This window comes from Ptychodera flava, chromosome 1 (genome assembly GCF_041260155.1).
Source record: "Ptychodera flava strain L36383 chromosome 1, AS_Pfla_20210202, whole genome shotgun sequence".
NCBI classification, from domain to species: Eukaryota; Metazoa; Hemichordata; class Enteropneusta; family Ptychoderidae; genus Ptychodera; species Ptychodera flava.
In genome coordinates, this window is record NC_091928.1 from 59016889 (window position 1) to 59042626 (window position 25738).

A 25738-nucleotide genomic window follows, 5' to 3' on the forward strand; every position below is an offset into this window, starting at 1 on the left:
TAAAGTGCCTTGATTTCCACCTCAATTTAAATTATTCACGCCGTATCTTTTAAAACAAACCTGACTCGGTGTTAACGAGAATGTTTTCCAATATGTGGTCTTTGATCATCCTGTTGTATAGTTACAGTAGTATTAGAAACGCTTTTCGATAAAATGAGAAAACTGCCCATGTTTAAACTTGCAGTGCCAATAAATGCAAAGTTCTCAATTGTCATAGAGGAAGCAATATGCTTTCTTTAATTTCATGGAGCCAAAAAGCTAACATCTGAAATGTGCTTCAAAATGTGTCGGCATGTCATATAACTTAATAGAACTGAGAAGGGTTACTGAAAACTGGGACAGTCTTTAAAGCGACATGAAGAGGTGTTGCAAAATACATTTCATGTCTATTCAAACCGGCATAAATAGTCGCGGATCGAGTGACAATACAACTTCTTTGTTAACATAGAAACATGTGACCAAATTGAAGTGATTGTTACCAAACTCAATATTCTTCAAATGTATACTGTTCGTCGAAATATTCTCCTGATAGGCATTAAAGTAGTTTATTTATTTATTTATTTATTTATTTATTTATTTATTTATTTATTTATTTATTCATTTATATATTTATTTATTTATTAATGAAGACTTTATTTCTGACTTTGCCGACTTTGCTTGGTTTGTAATTCTTTATGCAAATACAGATTGTCCAGGTGTCTGCACGGAATTTGAAATGTGCGATCACGTCACAACCAGTTTAAACTGCGGATATATCATGTCTTATGGATATCCTTATCCATATCCTTCACCGACATCGATGAGCTGGTTCATCAAAGTAGAGAAAGACAAAGCCATCGAGGTTGACTTCCAAACGTTTGACGTTGGCTATGGCGACTGCTTGTGCAATTTCGTCAAAATATTCAATTCACAGACACCAGACGAGTCCTTCCTCCATGGAAAATTCTGTGGCAGTAAGATTCCTGACAAAGTGGTATCAACTACTTCCAAACTACTTCTAGAGTTCCATGGAGTACAAAGTGGAGAAAATAAGAGAAACGGATTTCAGGCAAAGTACAGAGCCATTCCATATAGTTTAAAATCATATTCAAACCAAACTAATTTAGGTAAGTACAGGTACTTCGTAGCCTTCTCATCATCCTGTTTGCACCCTTGCCCCTCACTCATTCCAACCTATTCGTTTTGAAACCAGAAGTTAAGATGAATGTATACAAAGATGTTTATGTCATATTTGGTTGGCACTTGCTGCTCTGATAAATATGTAGTTGAAGAAAATACTCTTTCCAAACAGCCAGACCTGCTCGTTACCCTAAGAATATATGTTTAAGTTGATTGACCAGATTCAGTGTGTCGAATCACATGGTATATATGGCAATTTATTTTGGCTTAAAGCTACAAACATTGCAGGAAAACGTTTCAGATTAATGGGTTATGTTTCATGAACCATGTTCAAGAAACTTAAAACGTTGAATATGTCCAAACTAGACAAAAATTTTCACCTTGGCTTATGATGAAAGTTTTAATTATGGCTCGAAAGTACCTCTGCGTAACATGAAACGCTTTGTCTGTGAAATGATTTGACATTTATTTCTCTGTATTTTCTGAAGATTACGTATGTCGGGACACTTGGAGACAATTTGGCAAAACTGCTACAAAATATTTAATGCTGGTGCATACCTAACATGGAACCATGCTGAAACTAAATGTTTGCAAGAAGGAGCCCATCTTGTCAGTATTCTCAATCAGGACGAGTCTACATTTATTACCAATTTCATAAGGGAATATCACGATTCAACAGTCTACATAGGTAAGCTGGTAAAATGTGGTGGTTACTGAGGAAATATATTTTTGTAAGTCCCAACGGACAAAGCTCGAGCGTCGATCCCTGTGTCTTTGCATGTGACAGTCCGTAAAGATATCTAAGAGATGCTACGGTACATTTCTTCCAAACTTGGCACAAGGATAATACATTATGGCATGCACATGCATACTTATACAAGGCAATTCGCTTTTCGACACGACCAAGTATGGCCGCTACGTAGCCATTGTGTTTCATTTTTCTTCATGGTTACTGCTATTACTTTGACCTGTCTTGACTGATTTCTTTCAAACTTGGCACAACGACAATGCATCGTGACGTGACTTACACATTCATGTATAATTATTTCATTTGCAACCCTAGATAGCCACCATATATAGACATGTCATTCCTTTTTCTTTTCACGTTTATTTGCCAAAAGGACAACACACGTGTGCATATCTACAATTCAGCAATATAGTCATATATAGTCACCTGGCAGCTGATTTGTTCCGATTTTTCCGTATCTAAAGCCATTACTAACTTAGTCCTCGACCAATTTAAGACAAACTTGGCTTAAGGACAACAAATTATAACTTAAAGGTGTAAATATAATCAAATATGGCTACCAAGTGGCCGTTTTGTTCCGACTTTTTCATACTCACTCTCTCACTATATCTCTATAACCCAAGTGTTACACACAATTTTGTTACACTAATTCCAGTCGTACTTGGTACATGTACTTTAAGAGTTGACAAAAGTATCTACATGAAGTGCAAATCTTCTCATCCGTTTTTCAAATATGATTTGACCAATTAACCTTCACTATTATTTGTCAATGGTTTGAATTTATAAGCCAAGCGGGGACCGTATCATTTACAATGACTTGTTACAAAAGTGCGTGCAGCATACGTCAATTCGAGTCTCATTTTTTTATGAATTTGAAGGTTTAATTAAATCAAACTGGAATGGCACTTGTCGATGGACTGATGGTAATCCCATGGGCTATTCGGATTGGTATGTAAACGTATTTTACCATTTCCTTCGATACATTATTGTTAGTACTTTCCACCGACAAATCAAATGTGTTATGTTGGCTTTGGTTTAAATATGTTATATTGACTCGTGCATCTCATTATACATTAACAATGCGTACACATTGTACAAGAGATATTGATTTAACTTTTCAGGGCAGTAGGACGCTTAACTCAGGGAAGAAGTCAGCCTGACGGCGGGAGGTCTGAAAGATGCACCATGATTAGAATTACAGATTATCATCATACAAATCATTGGAATGACATTACGTGCGCTTCAAATACTGCCCGACAATATTCTTGTAAGACGTCTGCTGTATTGACCATAGAAACTCCAGAAAATAGTACGTACGACACCGCCATCAGGAAAGGTAAATTCATTCAAATTTTTCAACAGATATCATCATTAATAGCACTTGTAGTGGCCTTCTGATTTTTGAAGATGTAGTTTGAGTAGATGAATCCAAAAAAGACAACGAATGGGAAAATAGGCCCAAAGTCGGGAGTAAAACGAGCTATCTTGATAGGCACCTATTAACATTTGTGAGAAGTAAGCCGGGGAAATCTGCTAATATGTAAAGAATGCAAGGGTTTATGTTAATATCTAAATTCCAGTTGTCGAAAAAAGGTAATTGCATATTTTGGCAAATAAAGGATAACTTCAAGAAGGGCACTTGTTACTCTGCTACTCTGTGTATATATATATATATATATATATATATATATATATATATATATATATATATATATATATTGTATACATTTTGTGTATATATATATGTGCGTGTGTGTGTGTGTTAAAGGACAAATCAGTGGCATGAATACCTTTTGTCAAGGTAATGCTGAGACGTACAACCACTAGTAAAAAAGCTAGCAACGGAAGCCCAATTAAAATTGGCAAGCAAAGCTTGTTCTGGTAGTGCGGCGTAATGATCTAAACCTGACAATATCATGTCCCCTCGATTAACGTATTGCGTCTACATTCATGTGATATATTCCTGCAATTCATGCGATCACAATATGTGTGACCATGCCATCATGTCTTGGCATATCACGGCCTGAACGTCAATATTTTTACTGCCTAGATCAATATTTAGGGGTCATTACATGAAGTTTGGTCGACACCGCGTCGAATTGGAGTGATGTGTCCGAATTTGACGATTTGCGCAGCAACAAGTCAAAATGCGGACACATCACTCGAATACGACGCGGTCTCGACCAAACTTTGTGTAATAACCTTTTTATCACACACGCATGCTTTGGTTATGACTGTTTACCTACGGACGTTCCGACATTAGTGATGGAATCGACTGAAATCGACCTTTCTTGCTCCTTGTTGTACTCCTAAAAAGTTGGTTACTAAGATCCGCATCACTTCTTGATATTATTCCGTGGCTCATTATTATTTGTGGCTCATTCATGGCTGTAACGGTGCAATTCACCACCTGTGGACTTAAACTCGTTAAACAGCAAACTTGACGTATAGCGGTTCTATCATGATGCGCTGTCGAACGGAAGCGTAATCTTCAGTAGCATAGACGACATGAAAACATTGCACCGTATACCGTATGGAACCGGCCGTGAACGATGACAGGTGTCGGCCACATATAGAACACATTTTCGATGCGTTCATTTGTATGATTTTTGTACAACTGTACTTGTACCTAAGTGCAATGCCCATGAACTGACTGCACACAACAAAATTTTGATCATAATCACAATGACGTTTCCCAGTGTCATAAGTCTTATTCGCTCAGCTATTATGAATATGAACATCCCAGCAAAGGTCACGCATACCAGCGAAGGTCACGCGTACGCGTAGCTGTAGCAGCGTAAGTAGTTCGGCTAAAGTAAAACTATAATTCGTATCTTAAAATGTTAAAATACAGGTTCATATCAGTACCCTCTGAACAATGGGAGAATGGCAGTACAGCGTAACATGTATGATATTGTATGTAATAAAGTATTAGTTATTAACCTCTTTCATTTTTTTCTACCAGGTGATTTTATGCGATTCGACAATATCTTTAAAATATCATGTCTTAAATTGAAACATACTTTAATTAATAGGAACGTTCATGTCATGGATGTTTCTTTAGCTATATATTTGTAAGATATTCCTTACTCCTCAGAAGAGCGTTGTCACATAATGGATGAATATTTTTCATTTATCAGCACCTATCCCCGTTTTGTGTGGCAAGGGTAACTTTCAGTGTAATGACGGGGTTTGCATTCACAAAACGTATTTTTGTGATGGACACACAGACTGTTCCGATAACTCTGATGAGGTTAACTGCCGTGAGTATATAAAGAGACAAACTAGAAATTGCCTTAAGGTGACATTTATTACCATGTGTTGAAGAAAACGAATTAATCTCTACATAGTATTATGAACTTGACGTCAAGAAGATATTAGGCATCGCTCTGGCTGAATACTTTGCAGAAGATTGAAATAAGCCAGAAATCGCGCGTTCTTTGACAAGTATTCATTATACTAAATTGTCATGTTGTCCAAACCCTTAGCCCGCTATGGAATTAACTTCCATCAAAGAACATCTGAACGCAAAAGAGATAACACACACAATATCAAATTTTGCTTTCAGTCCTTCATGGTTCCTGTCCAGTTAATTCATTTCACTGCAAGAATGGAAGTGTATATCGATGACATTTTATTGCGATTTTATTGACCAGTGCGGTGATAATAGTGACGAAGAAAAGTGTGGTGTGTATTTGTTTGTTATTTTGTATATACTTCTGCTTCGTCCTCTGTATTTTCTCTTAATGGCTTCAGAGCAGTCGATGTGAATCAACCACTTAACACACACAAGTAATAATGTGTTAAATATTACATAGTGTTTAAATTTGTAAATGCATCCATCTTGTTGAAAAAGATCTTATACCGGCTGCGGTATATCAAGATTTTTCGCTAGGCCATTGGTGTAGTGAAAGGGTCACTAATTAGCGATTATTTATATATTTTAAGCTCATTACTACCTTGACCCTACTCCCATCAGCTGTCATACCCCTTGAGAACTCCCAACACGACAAATACTTTAAATTCAAATATGCAAAGTTTTTGAAATCAAATATAACTCAAGTATCAAGAATATATCATAAGCATGCCCGGACGACCGCTTAACTAGCATAGAAGTTTCATGCGAAACACAGGAACGTTTAGATATAGAATCGTTATTAGACAAATCGAATGATAAATCTTAAATACATGGATATGATCAAAAGGACATTTAAGTGTAAAATTTTCGAAATTTCGCTTACAGACATGTATAATTGAAACATGATTTATCGTTTGCTATTAATAAACTACGAAAACAGAAACAATGATATTTTATTATTCGAAACAAATACAAATAGCAAATACCAATTAGGGTATAAAATAGCTCAGAATAATAAAAGTTAAAGACGCCATGTTATAGATGGATTAAATACTACCAAGGACAACTGCTTATTGAGAACTGACTGTAACACCATTCTGACATGTACTATAATCATTGTTCATTTGTAGCAATAAATATCTTAAAATCCACAAAAATCCTATAGTGGACAAACATCATAAACACACTAGTTGATGTCATTTATTCGCAATAACAACTCCACAGTTTATATACACTACAGCTTGGTAAGACTATTCCACACAGCACATGCGTAAAGTATGGTGCTGTGTTCCGCACTCTATCCAGAATATATATATTCGCTTGCAGCTGGGGACATCGCTTAAACCCTAATTACTAAATCTCTTGGTTTATCATTAATAGTCTACCCAGATTGTACAACTGGCCAATTTGAATGTGATGACAATCAGTGTATAGACGTATCAAGGAGGTGCAATCTTATTCCGGACTGTTCGAATGGACACGACGAAGAATGTTGTGAGTTGTTCTTTTGAGTCGTCCAATTTTATGCAGTTCTTACTATCTCCTTAATGACCCCGTGATATACATTTCAAAAATTAGAAACAATTGCGCCGAATCTTGTTTTAGTCTACGATTTAGTTCTTAAATGAAAACAGATAAAGTATGCCTTTAGCTATCTAAAAACATACAACCGTTTTTTCCTTTATATCTTCTTGTAAATGTCGGTTTTGGAAAGTTTGGTCTTTTCTCCTCCACGTCTAATGAGACTGCGTCTTAGGTTTTTTTGGCATCAATCATTGCTACTGGAGGCTCGGACGTACTGCTTCAAATATAAAAATTCTGGTTCTGTCAAACAGATTCTTTAAATATCTGCAGAGAGTTCGAATGTTACTCCGGATACTGTATCCCATTGAATGCAACGTGCGATGGAGAGGTTGACTGTGGAGGAGGTAATGAAGAAGATGAGATAAAGTGCGACCAAGGCAAAAATATTACTTCGCCTACTCATACCAGCAAAAAGACATGCCGGGTCGATGAAATACGTTGCAATAATGGACACTGCACCGACAGGAAGTGGGAGTGTGTATATGACATTGATGTGTATGGATATCCACAGGGTTGTCGAGATGTTAGCCACCTTAGGAATTGCCGTAAGATTTTCCCTTAATGTTTACAACGTCAAGCTAAGTGTTTTTCTTCCTAGAATAACAGGACTACAAACAGAATATGAATCATCATGCAAATTTGTTGTTACAATAATATTGACACATTGTATTATATTCGTCGGGTATATGCAACAAATTACAGTCTGCATTCCATAGCTATTCATAAGGTTTATGGCTCATTTCATGAACCGCATTAATATGATAACCCTTTAACCGAAATGTAGGTCACATTTTGCACCAACCACTTTCATTCTGAAATAACTATCAAAGAATACAAGATTGGAACTAATTTGGGATTATTAGATGGTGAAGTAAGGTCATTTTAACCTTCAAATGTAAGCTCATCTGCTTGTTACTCACTTGTTTTATGAGTGTTTTGTTAAATTACAAAATTCAGCAATATGGCACCTAACACTTTTGAGAAATTTGAAAAGTATGAAGATCCAATTATCCCAAATTAGTTCCAATCGTGTCAAAAATAAAAAAATGTTTTAACTCGTCCTTTGACAGTGCTCTTCAACTGCCAGGGAAACATGTATAAATGTCAAGACGCATACTGCATACCACAACATCGACGATGCGATGGAGTTTGGGATTGCCCGTATGGATCAGATGAACAAAATTGTGGTAACTATTTTCCGATGCGCATTCCGTATATCTATTTCAAAAGTAAAATTGACTTGCAAACATTAACATTTGATAATACAGGTATGTGGACGATGACGATATTGAAAGACAGAGACGGGCATTTCGTATTAGAGCGAACATGTCATTGAGACAATTTAAATTGTGTAGTCCAGAAGTGAAAAATTCTTTATTTGCAGCTTACTTTTATGAAAGTTATGAATAAGTTATGAATGAGTTAAAGGTTATGTATAATAATGTATTATTTAGTAGTGCTTCTACGATGTATGCTACAAATAATATGGCTTTCAACGTAGACTTAAAAATTAATAAATGTACTTATTGCCGCTATCTCTTCATCAGATAGAGTAATTGATAGTGCATTCTTTAAGTTCTGGAGAAAACAACTGTATTTGAAGTAGTTTTGTTTAAACAGTCTGAGTTTTATATTCATATTCATTTACTTAATTTCTTTCCTGCATATGGACGATCGAGTCTGAAATAAACAATATATAATATAAAGAAAATAAACATTGACACAATTAAACGTAAACAGTATGTTTTGGCGCTTTTTGCATACTTAAAAATATAGCTTTCTTATATGACAAATACGAAACTTAGTGGTAAGCAAATTTATCTAGGTTATGATAACCTTTGAATAAATAATAAACTAAATCCCCCCCCCCGGCACAATGACTTGATGGCGGTGTGTAAGATTTAATAACGGAAGTGTTAAAACAAATTGCCCCTCAATCCAATAAGTGGAATGAGAAAATGATTAATCTTGATGATCCGGTACCTCTTGATTTTTTTCACAGTTCAACCGTCATCATTATGATGATGATGTGGTATGAACACGTTTCTATCAACATGATATTTTCCATTCTAGAAATCTACAGCTGTCCAGGAAGCTACCGATGTCACGGGGCAAAAAACTGCATTACATTGTCACAGCGTTGTGATGACATTAAGCATTGCCAGTATGGGGATGACGAATTATCTTGCAGTGAGTAAATCAAATTCTTTGATGGCAATTCCGATGCAAAGAAGTACATGTATTCATCATTGAATGGATTCTTTATGTGTCAATCATATAACAATTTGTAACTTCAGAAAGCACCTTTGATGTATCACCACCGTATTTGATGTATTAAATAAAATTAAATTACAGTGTAAAAGATTCAGTATGTAAATATATCATGATACGAATTTACGGACCTTAAAGACATTTCTCTCCTGCAATATTTCCTTTTAGATGTTCACTGTCCGTCTTCTTGTCAGTGTTTTGGTGCCATTGTTGACTGTTCACAACAAGAGATGAAGACTTTGCCAGGAAATGGTAGTAAAACAGAGATTAGAAAATTGTTAGTACCAGTATAAGTAACTTTGGCAGATTGTTTATAACGAAACGAAGTATTTTAATCTTGTTCCATTTTGATTTTCACAGACAAAGGTAACCAAAGAACTTACATGGATACCTTTCCATTATCTGCTTTTATAACCCATCAGACAGTAAATAAGGGACGTTTATCCATTATTGCAGGAAACGTAATTCCATTATTGCAAAAAAAGTAATGATGTATACAAACGGAAATGCACACTTATTTCTAAGGTAGAAAGTGCTTCACGAAAATATCCTGATTGTCAAAAGTGTACAAGACTACATAAGTACGTTTTAGCTTTGTTCGAAGTCTTTAAAGTACATGAAGACTTCTGTGGAAGCAAAAATGCAATTTTGCCAAAAGAGTTTGCATTTGTAGCACTTTGAAACCCAACTTTAGATAACTGTTGTTGGGCTTCTGCCTTTGTACACAACTTTGTAGGGTTGTCACTTTTATTGCTTTTTTGACTTCAAAAAGTCTAATTCATGTTGGAATCTTCGAACAACTGAGTTAGTCTTACATTTGAGGGCCATACTGTGTAACATCTGCGCACTTTCCTGCACAAAATATACGAGTTTGGGATCTGTTACAGTCATAAATCAACGTATTCATTTCCGTTTTATAGAAACATGACTGGAAATAATATTGATCTTATGCACGACAAGTTCCAACATCCTTTTTTAGGAGAATTGTAAGTAAACAAGGAAGAAAACGTATAAATTTGCTTCTCTGGATTCTTAAATATTTAAACGAACCGTATTTGTAACATGATGTTTTCATGGTACGTAGCGCAGAGTATAGCTTTATCAAATGTTATGTTACACTGCAATCTTCAATCGTTTTGTATCAGCGCATAAACTCTTAAGTAATTTACTACGTTTTATGTCTGATGCACAAGTTTGAATGCATCAAAATCATGAAATGTCTGTTAAGGAAAGCCAACCCTAAATGTGTTTTGTTTCAAGGTTTAAAACTTAATTTTAATGTAAATAGGGTACAAAAATGTGTGTGCAACATGATAGAGGAAAATTAATTGTCTGTAGCAAAATCAGTCTATCAGTTTGTCATGAGAATTGTATTGAGACTAACTTGCCATATTCGAATGGCTTCAAGAAGAAACGCTGCATTTTTGCCATGAAACAAATGGTGTAATTGGGTTGAAAACAAAAAATTCCTACTTTCGGACAGCATATCAGAATCAAACGAATTTACGTCGCGTCGTTAATTGCAATAGAATTATTTGTCAATGTACACATGTGCGGATGTCATTTTTAATACATAACTGTCTGATTTTTTGTTCCAAGGGACTTGACGAATAACTCCATTTCAGAAATGCGCCCCAGGATTTTCGAATTCCTCGTGAACTTGTACTTCATGTAAGTACGGTGTACATTCATTTTCCATTATCCGTGTTGTTGTCAAAGTGGCTCATTAAATGCACTGCTTTTACATTACTTCTCAAGCAAAGTCAGCCAGACTCACACTTCCATGGCACTCTGTATAGGTTAACCTTCAAACACCATGACATTCAGATGAGGGCCCTTTGGCGAACCATTCCAGGCAACATCTACGATTGAACTTGATATGCCGTCCAATACATTTTAACACAGCTTTTGATGAATTGAAAAGGAAGTCTCTGTACACTAAATTTCCAGCACCATATACTGTTCTTATCCTAATTCCGATAGCGTGTAATCAGTGACTATGAATAACGTATGATCATAAGAAAAAAGTCTACCAAATTTTTCAGGGAAAATTCAAAGACAATTTTGCTTACCTGAATATCACAAAATATAGAATCAAATAGAACAAGGATAAGTTAGTTAACTTTCTGTCTATGGTTAAGCTCTCGTGGAACAATTTTAAGAAGGTCTACTAGGTACTCTCGCAAATTTGTTTCTCTGTTCCAATGTAGGCATTCGAAGATTTTTTCTCACAACAATGTGAGATACAGAAAACACTTTGTATAGAAATTTACGGTGTAAAAAGGAATTCTCTATGCCATTCTATGCGTATACACTCTGCTGATTCTTTTACGGTAATTCATCAGCCCATTTCCATCATTATACTGCCGTTGTAAGGGCACATCGTGATGACATGTACATACCACGCTATAGATGTCAACTCGTTTGTCATCGCCATTGTCCATTCATATCAGGATAATTAGGTTAACATTTAATTGGATCAAGTATTCATTCGGTCTATTCTGTCTCAATATACATGGGAAATAAATCGATTGCCTGAAAACCAAAGTGACATGTTGAATAGTTGATGAAAACAAATGATAATTATACCTTATTTTTAGTTGTCATTTCTTGATGTATTACATCAATGCTTTTGCTCCGAATGCAAATACACGTACTTCTCTGCGCTTCTGTAAGGCAGATCTGTTCGTCGTCAATATGAATGGTGACAAGTGACAACGGTTCACAGAATTTAAGTCACACTCCTACGCCATCAGATCCCAAGTCTCAATCCCCTTCTGGCAAACTTGGCGATATTTCTTGTCGTTATTGTAAGAAAGATGGCCACATAATATCAGATTAATTGTCTCAAACTGAAAACAACAAACAAACAAACAGTGAAGTCAGCGAGTTTCTGTAAAATAAAATTTATTAAAAAAATAAAACGAATCACTAAGTCAAGGGATAAAGTACAAACTGTAAAAATTTACAGACTGCTTATCTCAGCTGGGACGCACTAAACTCCAGAGTTGAGCCAGACATTGGGACAGAGGCTTGAGGTTGCGCAAAGTCCACAGAATAAATCTAGCATTGCTGTGAAGGTCTTGAAATGTCTTGGAATTAACTCTGCCAGAATGAGCCCAAAGTCTTGAAGTAACACGTCAGTGATACGATCCCAAATGTCTGACTGAAAAACTGTGACGCCCCGGTATTTATACTTAAATTGTTGTATAAGAGAACAATCTAGAACTAATATTGATATGCTAAGCACTGTTCTAAAATATCTCCACTTGTAGTAAACACACGACTAATTGAATTCAAGGTCATAAAGGACAGTGACCTTAAGAATGTTCTAGACTCAAGTCATAAGTGGGGTAAAATGATTGACATAACAATGGGTTGACGAATTGGCTTCAATGTCTTGATTGAAGTCAAAAGAGAACTTTCGCACCATCAAATCAAATTGTCTATTATGTATGTAAAACTTAAAAGTGTTTTGTCGATCATGACACCACTACATCATCTCTATGCATGTTCAGCAGTTTCTTCAGAAATACGTTTCGAAATCTTACCAAGTTTATGTTTACCTACCAAATTTCCACTTCATGATACATGACTGCGAATATTGTGGCACCTTCTGGACGTAGCCTGACTAGATAAAGCTTGTCTCGGTATCAGGGGTATAATGTGTAAACAAACGTTACTTTAAAGGCCCGTAGCGAAGACATACTAGAAGTAAATATATTTAAATTCACGTTTATATATCTTGCCACGTCGCTGGCGTCATTAAGACAGCAATACTAACTGCAATATTTAGAATCATAGTATATTTTGTATGAAAGATATATATTGCATTATTGTGTGCCGATGTCTTTCAATCCACTCGCATTTAGTGTTTGTTCACCATTTTGGTAGCCTTTGAAACTGTTTGTGGTTTTTTCCTTTCAGACGTCTTAGCTCAAATAGCATTAGGATATTAAGGAACCACACATTTTATGGAATGAAAAACTTGGTAATACTGTGAGTAATTAAATCATTACAAAAACCTTTCTTGTTCGCAATCTTGGGCTAAATTGCAACCGCTGAAGAGTAATTTTAGAGTGCAAAAGATGAACTCAGAAACAAGTACTACGCAATCAGGTTTAGAAATACTTTGGCTTTAAACACACCTGAAGATTCTGCCTCTCAGAACAACAAACCACACAAATATAACATAAATCTGTCCTTCTTTAGTTTTACCTGGGTACAACGAAAGGGATCACCTGCTAGGCGTCTTTCACAAACTCACGGCACTCGTGTTATATGATATTTGTTTAGTCTCTGGTCATATGAAGAGGCCAATAATGCGACCTGCCACTAGTTGTTATCACTCATTCAATTAATCATTCTACATATCGTTTGTGTTAATCCTCGGTGATTTGAAATATTTAATAACATGATAATGTTTACAGCTTCCAAATAATTAGCGTGTCATTTTTTTCATGCTCACGGCTACGCTTTCCTACAACAAAGTTTATGAATGACAGGAAATACATACAAAAATGGGCATTCAATGTTAAATGGTTTGAATAAATCTCCCTAACCAAGTTACACGTTAAGAGTGTGAAAATCAGTATTTTGGTGATCTGAGTGGTTCGATTTTAAATGAACACATGCGCATCACAAACATTTACTTATTTCACCATTATAAATTATCATACATTATGATAAAAATAGTAAGTAATATGTGACGACGGCTCACTGTGTTCATCATTTTATTATTCATTGTAGTAACCTTGCTAATAACTTGATTAGTTGGATAATGGACGGGTCATTCGCAGGCCTGGAGAGTCTTCGATTTTTGTGAGTATTATTACCTTGTTTATAACTATTCAAAGAAAGGAATTTTGCTAACATCTGCTACTTACGAAGTCTTAGGTAATTAACAGTATAATAGAGGTTATCCAAGACCTAAATATCGTTTACACTCTTTTTTGCTTTCGTGTCGTGTTGAATAAAGGTAATAATAAGAAAATGCGGAAAAATAGTTCCCGCAAAGCTTAGGCCGTGCACATTAGAGGTAATACTTACATGTAGACATTATTCGCTGGTATCACAACAGTGTAATATATTCACCATATTGATATTGCAATCAAATGATCCCGTTTTGTACCCTTGTTAGATACATTCCACATATGGAAATACTTTTACAAAAATTCTTCCCTTTTTAGTATATCATTGTATTTCAACGCATTTCTCGGTGGTATTTCATGGTCAAATGATTTTGGAGACGCAGAATTAAAGATAACAGTTTGATGGGTGGGCTATAATTTACAAAGTATTTGTATCGAACTATAAAAGTACAACATTTGAAACGAAAACTAAAAGAGTAAGGTTCATTCTCAGTGAAGACTGGGAGCAATTAAAATGGAATTATTTCAACAGAGCTGCTGATTTTAATGATAAACAAAGAACAAAATGCACAAATTCCAGGTTTTAGCGAACCGAAAAGGTAAATAATGGCTTTTTGTGTCACCATAACACTTTTGGCACCAAGATAAACGGTAATTAACCTAAATTCACATAAATGTTGTCAGCAGCGGATGTTGTAGTGTTCTGCTGTTAAATGTCAGCGCCACATTTTGAATTAAGGGGCCAAATACTTCGAGGGAATCAACTTTTACGTTTCTTGCATTTGTTAAATTCTTTATTTCCACTAACCCTCCCCATCCGTAAATAATGAAGACTCCCTTGAATATTGATCTATCTAATATTTATAATGTATGTGTTATTTTCTCGCTCTCATTTTCAAATTCTACTATTCCCAAAAGACATTCTTAGTAGCCGTGTTGCACAAGACAGTGCCCCTTCTTTGAGCAAATGGAATGTCTTTCACATTGTCACGTCATTTATCCTGTCGTGTTGATTTAGAGAGAGTTTATAAACCAAAATCATTTCTATAAAGGAGCTCGCCAATTTCAGTAAATTAGTAAATCATTCTGTTTTAGTAAACGAGCTTGCGGACTTGTTCCATTCTAATAGCCATATGTCGACCAAATACAATACTCCCATTAACGTCCTTTAAAATAATGTAGCTTCATGAGGGCATCAAGAGACGTTGTTGATATGAAGAGACCGGTGCTTAACATCAATGAAGTAAATAGAACACAACAATGTAATTTTTGCAGGTATCTGACTGGCAATAAATTTGATGTCGATAGCCTCGAAGTGTTCTTTCCGCTATCAAATTTGGAGGAGATGTAAGTAAAGAATTACAAGTCAGACACACTAACGAACTATTGTATTGACAAAACACCGTAACAATAGAAGTGCGATAGTCAAAATCAAAATATTTAAAAAGTTCTGGGTACATTTTCGTTAAGTTAGAGTAACGTAAATACAGTTTATGGTTTCACTACAATGCCAACAAAGAAAGATAATTTTCATTAAGTGATTGAATGTCTACACGCTGTGCAATTGAATATATATATTACCATGCCTGTCCATCGCATTTTAATTGGTCGAGCTGAACCACGTGACTGCCCACAAATACACAGTAATGGTTTGTTTACATGCCCGTGAATATGATAATATCTTAAACATAGTAACTTTACAGCTAAAACGAAAATTGTGATTTGTACAAAGGTCATAATCAATCACAAAATAAAATGGAACACTTTTAAAAAAAATATCTTCGGATTTGCAAAATTTTGAAGCGCGCACTACTCACTGACAAGTGCTGGGCCCCGTTGTCGTTCGTACGAGAAATGCTCGTAAATTCTACCGTTTTGTTGGGTTCGTTGATATTATAAAGGAAATAACGGACTCCGCGCTGACCATAAACGATTATTTATGGGCGCGGGCGAGAGGAAAGCCAAATTAACGTGCTCGGCAAGCCTCGTCCTTTAATTTTTGGCTTTCCTCTCGCCTTTGCCCATAAATAAACGTTAATGGTCAGCGCGTAGTCCCTATAATATCAAACCAAGCTGGTTGACTTTACATACAATGGGTGTCCCTTACACGGCATACCATCTATGATGTCTGATCAATACTTACTTCTTATGGTAGGCCACATTGAACAACCATCTGTTTTATGTCACCATACTTGCTTGCGTCGTTCGTCCCCTCCGTTTTCAGCCATACCTTTTTCCTTTGTTTTTGTCATCCCTCACAGGTTCCACATTATTTCTACAAGCCTTAACATCATTAAAACTCCATGTCCTCTGACTTTTAGGTGGTCTTCTATTAGTTCTCTCTATTTACGTATCATATTCACTCTGACTTCTTTCGGCTCACCGCTCTTAAGGCTTTCTCCTCCCTCCTTTGCTCTCGCTTGCTGTTTGCCCTTTTTTCTTCCATGTGGCCACTTGCAATGCCGCGTGATTCTGTGAATCTGTAAAGTTGTTCATCTCACTGTTGGATTTATTAAATAAACACAGTGACAAGAGGTTGTCATCATAGAGTTTATTGACTACCAGGGTAACACGAGGAGTTTGACTATGTCATATTTTTGCATAGGTATATACATGTTGATTATTGCAATTACCGATATATACTACCGTGGTACGTATGTTCAACATGACGAATTTGGGAGGAAAACTATTGTATTTTAAGTCGGGTACCACTAGCTTCCTTCATAGGGACACCATCTATGATGCCTGATTATTAGTCACCCCTCAGGCTGGTGACAGGCTACACTCACATACCGCGCATCGAAAGTCATGATGTGATTAAACCAGACGGGCAATATCATAAGTCAAAAAAATTATATTACGTACTGTTGACAGTATGAAGACATAATCTTTTTTGTCAAAGATCTTTTATGAATTAATTGCATTAATTGCACCATCATCATCCACTTAAAATACAAAGGTGTTCAAACAACTACGACTTAGCTGAGTGTGCAAACCATGTGCATTGCAAACATTTTGACTAAATTCGATTCTTGATATTGTATATAAAGCCTACTGACCAATTCTCTATTTTAAAGCTTTATATCAACGTCCATGGCAGAGATGTCATTCCGTCCCTTGTGTTAAATTAGTTTCTGTTTTAAGTTTAGCAAACTATAATTTAGCACAGTAATAAAACACAATGCACAATTATATGTACCGCTCTTAATATAAGAGGTATTTCAGATTCATGCAATAATATTTTCTCCTACGATTTCAGATATACGGATGCTTATAGGTATTGCTGTATGGTGCGACAGCTTGAAAATATCGAGAAATGCACGCCCAAGGCAGATGCTTTTTCATCTTGCGAAGATCTTATGGCTAATCAAGCTTTGAGGTTTTTCGTATGGATCATAGGCCTGTCAGCTCTGATTGGTAACTTCTTTGTAATCATCAGGCGAATCAGGAAAAGAGATCTAGTAAAGGTTGATTCGTTTTTCATTTGGAATTTGGCTATTTCAGATTTTTGCATGGGTATATACATGTTGATTATTGCAATTACTGATATTTATTACCGTGGCACGTATGTTCAACATGACGAATTTTGGAGGAAAAGTCATTTGTGCAAGTTTGCTGGGTTTCTTGCAGCTTTATCAAGTGAAGTGTCTGTCTTCACTGTTGACTATTATGACACTTGATCGCTTTATGGCCATCTCCTATCCTTTCAGGTTTTTCCACTTCAAGCTGAAATCCGCAATGTAGTAACGATTGCAGGCTGGGTCATGATTACTTTCATCAGCTTGTTGCCTCTAACTGGCATACCTTATTTTGGTGATAATTACTATGGTCGTTCCCCGGTCTGTCTGTCTCTGCATCTGACAAATGAGAGCTCTCCCGGATGGGAATACTCTGTCGTGATTTTCCTTTTCTTGAATCTCTTATCTTTTACTGTAATCTTTGCTTGTTATGTGTTCATGTACATGCAAATACGTCTGGTATCAAAAGCGTCGTCTGTCAATTCAAGAGCGAGACAAAAAGAATCTGTCACCATTGCAAAGAGGATGGCTGTGATTGTACTGACTGATTTCTTCTGTTGGGTTCCAATCTCTGTGATGGGTATTCTTGCCCTGACTGACACAGTCACAATTCCAGGTTCTGTCTATGCTTGGAGTGCCGTCTTCATCTTACCTATCAACTCTGCAATGAACCCTTACCTGTACACAATATCCCTCATCAAAGCTAAGACGTCATCGAAATCCACGGACGCATCATCACACGGACAGTCACATTCTCTCGTGCTAGGTATGTCATGTATTTGTCAGAATTTCATAATTTTTAAATACCAGTACTTAACATTTATGAATTATCAGCAATATTATATAACGCTGACTTAGGTATCAACAACTTCTTTATATCATCTCTCTAAACAGCATAAATGGCTTTTTTAAACGGTGTCGTTTTAGGATAAGCTGTTAGCACGAAAAACATGTCTGACTTCAAAATTTGGTTTTCTTCTAGATTCTCTGCCAAAGCAGTCAATGCGTAATAATCAGTACGACCCTGCCTATCTGTCGTTACCACCGCCAGAGCAAAAACGGTTGTCAAGCTACTTGAGATTATTAAATGGTGACATCACTATTTTGGAAATTTATGTGATTGCTGGCGACATTGTTAGATCCCTGAAATACTTGCATGAAAAGAAAACCATTCACAACAATGTTTGTAAAGAATCAATCATAATCGAGACAACTTCTGTGGTAAGTTTACTATCTTTGTTCAGTTGGTGACTCACTTTATGTTTGACATCATTTTCCCATAATTATCTATTAATGATAATCTACATAAACGTTTCATTTAGATTATAGATACATTCTTTCGTCTTTTGATGACGTCATGAGCAATCAATCTTAAGATATGCAGTCCTGTTTAAATTCCATTCATTCGATTGGCAAAATAATCGTACTGTTTCTGTATAAGCTCTTACACTACAATTTTTTTTTAAACATTGACGTTTACAGATTTTTTTGAAATCCAAGAGTCTGTGTTAGGTCATATGTTTTTGTTCAATTTCTTCCTTAGGGTACGATTGGCCGAGCTTTACTGAAGGATTCACATCGTTCAAGATACAGTCAAGATGAAGCAAGCCGATCATATGCAAAGGACATGCTTGACTATGGAGACCTAATTTTAACCCTTCTGAATCGGTCTGTACATGACAATTCATCGGATAATGGTTATTTCTAATTTGCAATATAATGTGGTATTTATATAAGACGAGTTATATACCTTGTAGTTTCCAAACTAAACAATTCTTATTTCCTTAGGGTAAACGATGAAATTTCAATAGAACGGTATGTTTACGTGACAGAAAGGTCTTGGCGATAAGTATGAAAAGTATATGTTCTTTATCCGGGTACATAAAGAGACAAGACAGCAAGTAAAACATATTAAATAGATTCCATTCCTGCACACTTAAATTTTCGAAACATTTTAATCAAGATTACAAGGGATAACAAGCAGAATCTTTGAAATTTATCTGCAATATGTACAATATGATATCCAAAAGTCATGCAGAGAAAAGGCTATAAAATCCAGTTAATTATTGGCGATTGCACTCTGAATAGTGAAGCTCAATCAAGTCAAAATGTAATCAAAATGTAATCAAGTTATGGCAGTATTATTTCACATTTTGTGTTTGTTATTCCTTAAGATTGTTGACAAAGAAATTCACAATATTGATATAAATATTCATTTGTCGCTCTTTGTAATTATTATATATTTCAGAAGCAATGTTATCAATCGTTTATGAGAACTGTAAACTTTAAGGTTTTTATCTCAAATGATAGATTGATGTTCATAAGTGAATGATTATACATACTTATTATATTCTAGAACGTTTAAGATTTTGACGTTTTACTACTGTACTTGCAGGTATTAATTATTACAAAACGTAGGTGTGGATGCGTTCGGTAATGCATAATTCATTGTGGATTTAGCAAAAGTTGTCAGGAAAAGAAGTAGAGGAAGGGTATGTATCTTACAAGTTAAATTCACATCCAAACAGAAGGAAAGCGACCAAGGAGACATTTTTCATCACAAAAGGTGACAGAGTAGATAACGTGTTGATGGTTTTAAAGATGAGCATTTTTAAAGTCTTACGACGGTAGTTAAGAATTTCATGTTTTAATATTTTATGTATTTGTGTTCTTTAGTGAAGTATTTGTGTGTTACTAACGATATTTAATTTACTGGGCAGTGTCAACTAGTTTTGTCGTTTTATGAAAGCACAATTGTTTTGTTTCACATAAGTGTGTGATTTGGTTATCTATGCCAGTCTAGTTTTGTTTTGTGCGTCAGCTTGCGACAAGGCTATCATATAGGTAAAAATTGGACATTTTATGTCAGCGTGAATTACTACATGCTGGTACGATAATTGCCCTTGGACAATACTATCATATAGCTAAAAGGCATTCATTTTTTTGGCTTAATGTACAACTTCACATGGTAGGTCATAAACAAGAATGACACCAGAGAATCTAGGTCATATTCAGAACTGCTTGAACAACACAAGTATTTTTATTTATCTGTGTGATCATTGTAATAGCTTCTAAGTCTCCTTATCTCCACAATAAGTGGAATAGTTACAACAACTTGTCAGTAAATACCCTTTCTAAGTCTAGATTGTCATCTAATGTTATTTGAATGTCATACAACACACAAAATATTATGATTAAGGCTTGTTCATTTTCGAGATTATCATCAGGCAGTGTTAATGTGCACTTTATTGTAAAGGATTTTGCAAAGTTTTCGTAAGTTCGTTTGTGTAAAAATTGAGGAAGATACAATAAGTAGAGGACTACATTGTACTTCGTTTTAGGAGCGTCTTGAATGGGGCTCCTGCGTGATGGCAAGGCTCTGTTATGTTCCGAGAATTGAACTAGTGACAATACTGAGAACATGTAAATTTTCCAGAATCTACGCTGTCTCTCGAGACAGCAAGCAGAGTGCCACTGGTATGTGATTGCTTGTGGTAGGATAATTTGCAAAGTCATTGTAACCGATGGTTTTTTTGTAACTGATATTTGTACAATCACTATTATTCTTGATGAAATAAAGCCGCACTGTGTTGCATTGAAATCAAAGTCAGTATTTGTGACTTCTTAGATATACGATTTTGCAATTGTAAATTAAAGCTACATCCAAATGTCGCTATTCAGTTTATAACATGATATCGTGTAACAGCTAGTAAGGTATACAATTTTCTAACACCTTGTGATCTTCTGCCTGTGTTATTTTCAAGGTGTTTGAAACCTCAGAAATATGATTAATCTACACATGAAATAACTCATAACTCATTGATTTTGGATCAATAGGAAAAAATCAATATTTTCAATAATATGTTTGTTTGTTGCTCACTTTCAATAAATTGCACTCCATGCAATTGTTTTGTACTCATTAAGGTTATTTTAAGGTAGAATGCTCTTAAGGGACATTTACTTAGATTCTCAAAGTTTTACACTTCTTTTCTTTCGTATCACTTGTGAGGGATCAGAGCTCTTGGAGTCAGAAATATTTTCGCCGTCTAAATTTTCCGAAAATCGAACGTTATATTTTCTTTATAAAGTTGACACAGGGATGGTAGCTCTTTTAAATTTCAAATATCCGTGAAGGTAAGGCGGTTTGTTTCTCTATCGCCAAACTTTTACGAGCCCCTGAATTTATTCTTGATTTCGAAAGCGAATGCACGAAAGTTTCATTGACGAGAGTTTTAGCACAATCTGAGTCTTTCACTTTCAAGACGTATATTCTAACTGATAGTCCTGTCTACAAGTGCGAAGTTTATTGACGTCAGTACAGTTCACAACTTTACAGTTCAACAATTCTTAAACTCTGTTGAAGTCTAGATCTTTATAAATTTGATCACCTTTTCCCTGTTGCCTTTCTATTTCCCTTGGATATTACTGAATTCATTACTCTAAAAGCATCTTCCCTGAGCACCCTTGACAGGCCAACGGCACTTTGTCATCTGAAAATCAATCACACAACAAAGTGATGTTATTATCATTTGTTAGGTGATTTCATTACATCCCCATTCATCCGTAACAAAATTGTAACATAACTTGTTGAAGAGTTTTTACGATTTGGAATCTTGGAAAGTGCTTCTTGATGACTCGGAAAATGTTTTAATATCAGATGTTACGTTTGTTTCAACGCTTTGGCTAAAGTATGGCTCAAGCTTTGTGATGTTTCTTTGCTTCTTCCATCTATCATAGCCCACAGTAACTATTGATATATAAAATAGGGTCATCAAAAATCAGGTGGCACACCAGCCATTTACAGTGGAATTTGATTGAGTGTCCGGTTTGCCTTGCAGAGCTCGACGAGTCTACATGTTGCTTATCATTAGAAACGTAAACGTTTGCAACAAATTGAGTCTTCGTCTTTGGTTGGTGTTAGATTACAGCGCGTGGCAAACGTTTCCCATACACTGTCTCGTCACGATCACTGCAGTCGTTTCAGCATGTCACTCACAACAAGCATAACACTGCCCTACATGCACACCATCAGTTTTCTTTTAGGTGTTTACTTTAAATTGGGAACTTTATGAAGAAACAAGTAAATTCTTTAAAAAAAAAAACCTTTCCTCTCCTCTCGATGTCAGCAATCACGACAACAGTTCCTTCAGCATGCAGTCTGTAGCATTGCGAGTGCAGTCTACTCTATCAACAAGTTTGACACGATACAACACTGAATATTGTCAACCAGAAAATGCTAAACACTCCTAAATGAAACTTTAATCCCGCTTTCTCTTTTGTCTCAGCTAAATGAAACTTTCTCAATTGACACTTCTCTCTGAATTGACACTTCTCTGAGCTACAAAATAGACTTGAAGAAAAGTGTTGATTTTGCACAGGCAAGTGCAATTCAATCAACACGGTACATTTTGTGCCGTTGAATAACACACCAAGTGTTTCTGAAATAATTCACCGTATTTTGGCACTTAATTTCCCGGACGGCATCATACACGGCAACGGGTTAGCATGGAGGGGACGATGATATCTCTCTGCCTTCAAAATATTCTTTACCTTGCTGAAAAAATACAATGTTTCACTGTAATAAAACGCCGAGAGTCAGTCCGGTTGATGTTGAGGACTTTCCTCGAGATATAGATCCGACACTCGAAAAATATGCCAGTGAGTTTTGTCTGAGTTATATTTCCCAAATCAAAGTACACAAAGCTGTAGCTGAAAGAAAACTTTGATGATGTGCTATAGCTGTAGTGCGGTGTCAAGCTTGTTGTGCATGAGTGGCATGCTGAAACGACTGTCATTATTGTAGACGAGACAGTGTCTGGGAAACGTTCGCCGCGTGCGCTGTAATCTAACACCAAATACTCAATTTGTTGCAAATGTTTACTTTTCTAATGATAAGCAACATGTAGACTTGTCGAGCTCTGCAAGGCAAAACGGACACTCGATCAAATTCCACTGTACTTCCATTTCCTCACCCCATACAGAAAGTTTAAATGAAACAAGTCTTGATTTCTATTTAAATCAGAGCCTAGGAGTAAACCATTGCCAATTGGAGAGGTTTGAGTTCTTCGATAGTACTTACGTATAGCACCTTACTTTGCGTCTGTCGCCCAGTTTAAGTGATGTATTCATTGCTTTGATAAAGTTTGTGTGCAATGCGTGATAGTGACCGAATGAGCGTGGGTGTTTCATGAACTCTACAACGTGTGGAGTGGTCACTGTTAGAAAAATGTAACAACTTAGTCCACTTATTAAGACGCTCTTCTATGAGAGAGGGATTTGGCCAACTATTTCTGTCTGTTGCTTCCCCACTAGGTGACTGGATGCCGAGTGTTGTGAGTTCAAACCCGATTGAAAACATCGTATTTCATTGTTTCTGTTACAAGTATAGAATGCTTAAAACATATTTATTGAATAAGAATTCCTTATTTTGAAATAATTAATGATACCTAAAGGCCTTATTTTTCGTACTACATTCCTGTCAACCCAATAGAAAATGTACCCTTCATTTCTTCGTACAGTGAGGTAACAAGCCGAGCGGACGGGACTTTAGCACCCCGTTTATCCGATTGTCAAAGCCTTGCCAATCTTGACACTCGCACCCTTTTCCAATCAGCGTCTACTCTAAGAGCAGCATTATGCCACAAATTCAACTGTAACAATATTTTCGTATTTTGCCTTATATTAACAGACGTGCATTCGCTCCATTCCTGCCGACGATCGCGTTCCTAGTGACACAGTTGACTTTACTTTACGTTTACGTAGACACTGAGGTGCGTTTAATCTGCATAGTTTGCCAATTCTCTTTTAACACCAAAAATTACAAGTTTTAAAAGTTGAGTTTGTTCCAAATCAAGTAATTTTAGCTACCCAATTGACAAGTAATAAAATTATATTTATTGTTAAAATATGTATATTACAAACAACTTATTCGACAATATTCTTCTGACACTTACCATCTGAAATATATTGAAAATATATCCTAGTGTAAGGAAAACTGTATCTTTATTCTGGCAATATTGCTGGCCTTTTATCTGTCATGACGCTACCGAAAAGCGACATTTTTGCTAATATTGCTCGCAATGTAACGGTATCGGAGAAGCCTAGTGGTCGTGCAGATGGGAAACTAATCGAACTTTTCACATTTGCCTAAGATCACTCGGTGTTAGCGGTCCTAGGTCGGCTATATGCATCGCATGCTGCACGTATGCGATATTTCACAAACCATTTCGACTAATTCTTAATGACATCAGCAAATTACTGGGTGTTATCTACGCAGACGTAAGTTGTGGAATTGTGTTTTTACAAGTCAAGGAAAATCTGCGTCTTCACCACTGTTTGTTCGTTGTAAGAGTATTTCGTGCGCTTTCGCATTATTGGGCATGTTGTTTCTAAAATTGTGGCCAAGCATGATAGTGAGCGTCTGAAGTAGTGACAGTCTTGGCCACAGGTGATTGCATCGTTGTTTCGATAGTCGATCGAAGGCCCGGGATCGATGTGTGACGCCAAAGGTTGAACATCAGTTGTACGAGGTTCGGCGTTCGGCCTTATTCTTCGATCCCGGGCCTTCGACTATCCAAGCAATGCAGCAAGAAACGGTGGTTCTCAGCCACTATTATAGCAATTAACATTTGCCTATGGCACTGAGAAAATTGGCAAATACCAAAAGATCTCCGAATCACACCACGATGTTGAGTACAAAGTCGGCCATTTTGAATGATTGATAACACACACCTACTTTCCGCCCTCACTCCGAAGACTGACATGGCCATGAACACTCGAGTTCGGTCACGTCAGCTATGACCTAACAATGAGTGCAAAACACAAGGGCATGAATTCTTTTCAAATAGTTCCCATCGTTCTTTCCCAACATTAAAGTGAGATATCATCCCTATAAGTTTAGCCATAGAAACTTGGTCTATACATGTGGTAGAGATATAATATGACAGAACTCCATGACCTTGCCTTGACGTTTGTGTGGTACGAAAGTTATTTTCACGAGTGATGCGTTGTATCCTGCGGCCGTATTTTCACGAGCGAAGCGAGTGAAAATACAGCAAGGATACACCGCATCACGAGTGAAAATAACTTTCGTACCACACAAACGTCAGGCAAGGTCATGGAGTTCTGTTATTATTACATATGTTCCCAAATTACACACGTTGGTAACTTCGTCGAACAAGTATTCTTTGGGTCGGCGGATGGATATTACTTAACCTACATGTATAGAGTTATTCGCCCCTCAGCTGGTACACTCAACAACGTCACTCAC

General features: G+C 36.2%; 1 protein-coding gene and 2 long non-coding RNA genes across 3 annotated transcripts; all 3 read left to right on the top strand.

The window, feature by feature from the left end:
* Window positions 1–1681: 1681 nt before the first annotated feature.
* Window positions 1682–3197, top strand: LOC139144429 (uncharacterized). Its single transcript, XR_011554805.1, has 3 exons — window positions 1682–1807; window positions 2746–2815; window positions 2989–3197. It is a non-coding gene; the product is annotated as an uncharacterized lncRNA (long non-coding RNA).
* A 3407-nt stretch (window positions 3198–6604) lies between these two features.
* LOC139144493 (uncharacterized) lies at window positions 6605–8993 on the top strand. Its single transcript, XR_011554806.1, has 4 exons — window positions 6605–6719; window positions 7061–7354; window positions 7880–7996; window positions 8883–8993. It is a non-coding gene; the product is annotated as an uncharacterized lncRNA (long non-coding RNA).
* An 8721-nt stretch (window positions 8994–17714) lies between these two features.
* On the top strand, window positions 17715–19215 carry LOC139144555 (relaxin receptor 2-like). The gene is made up of 3 exons (XM_070715303.1): window positions 17715–18235; window positions 18452–18690; window positions 19013–19215. The coding sequence occupies exons 1-3, from the start codon at window positions 17716–17718 to the stop codon at window positions 19175–19177; spliced, it is 924 nt and encodes a 307-aa protein (XP_070571404.1). The 5' UTR covers window position 17715; the 3' UTR covers window positions 19178–19215.
* The last annotated feature ends 6523 nt before the right edge of the window (window positions 19216–25738 follow it).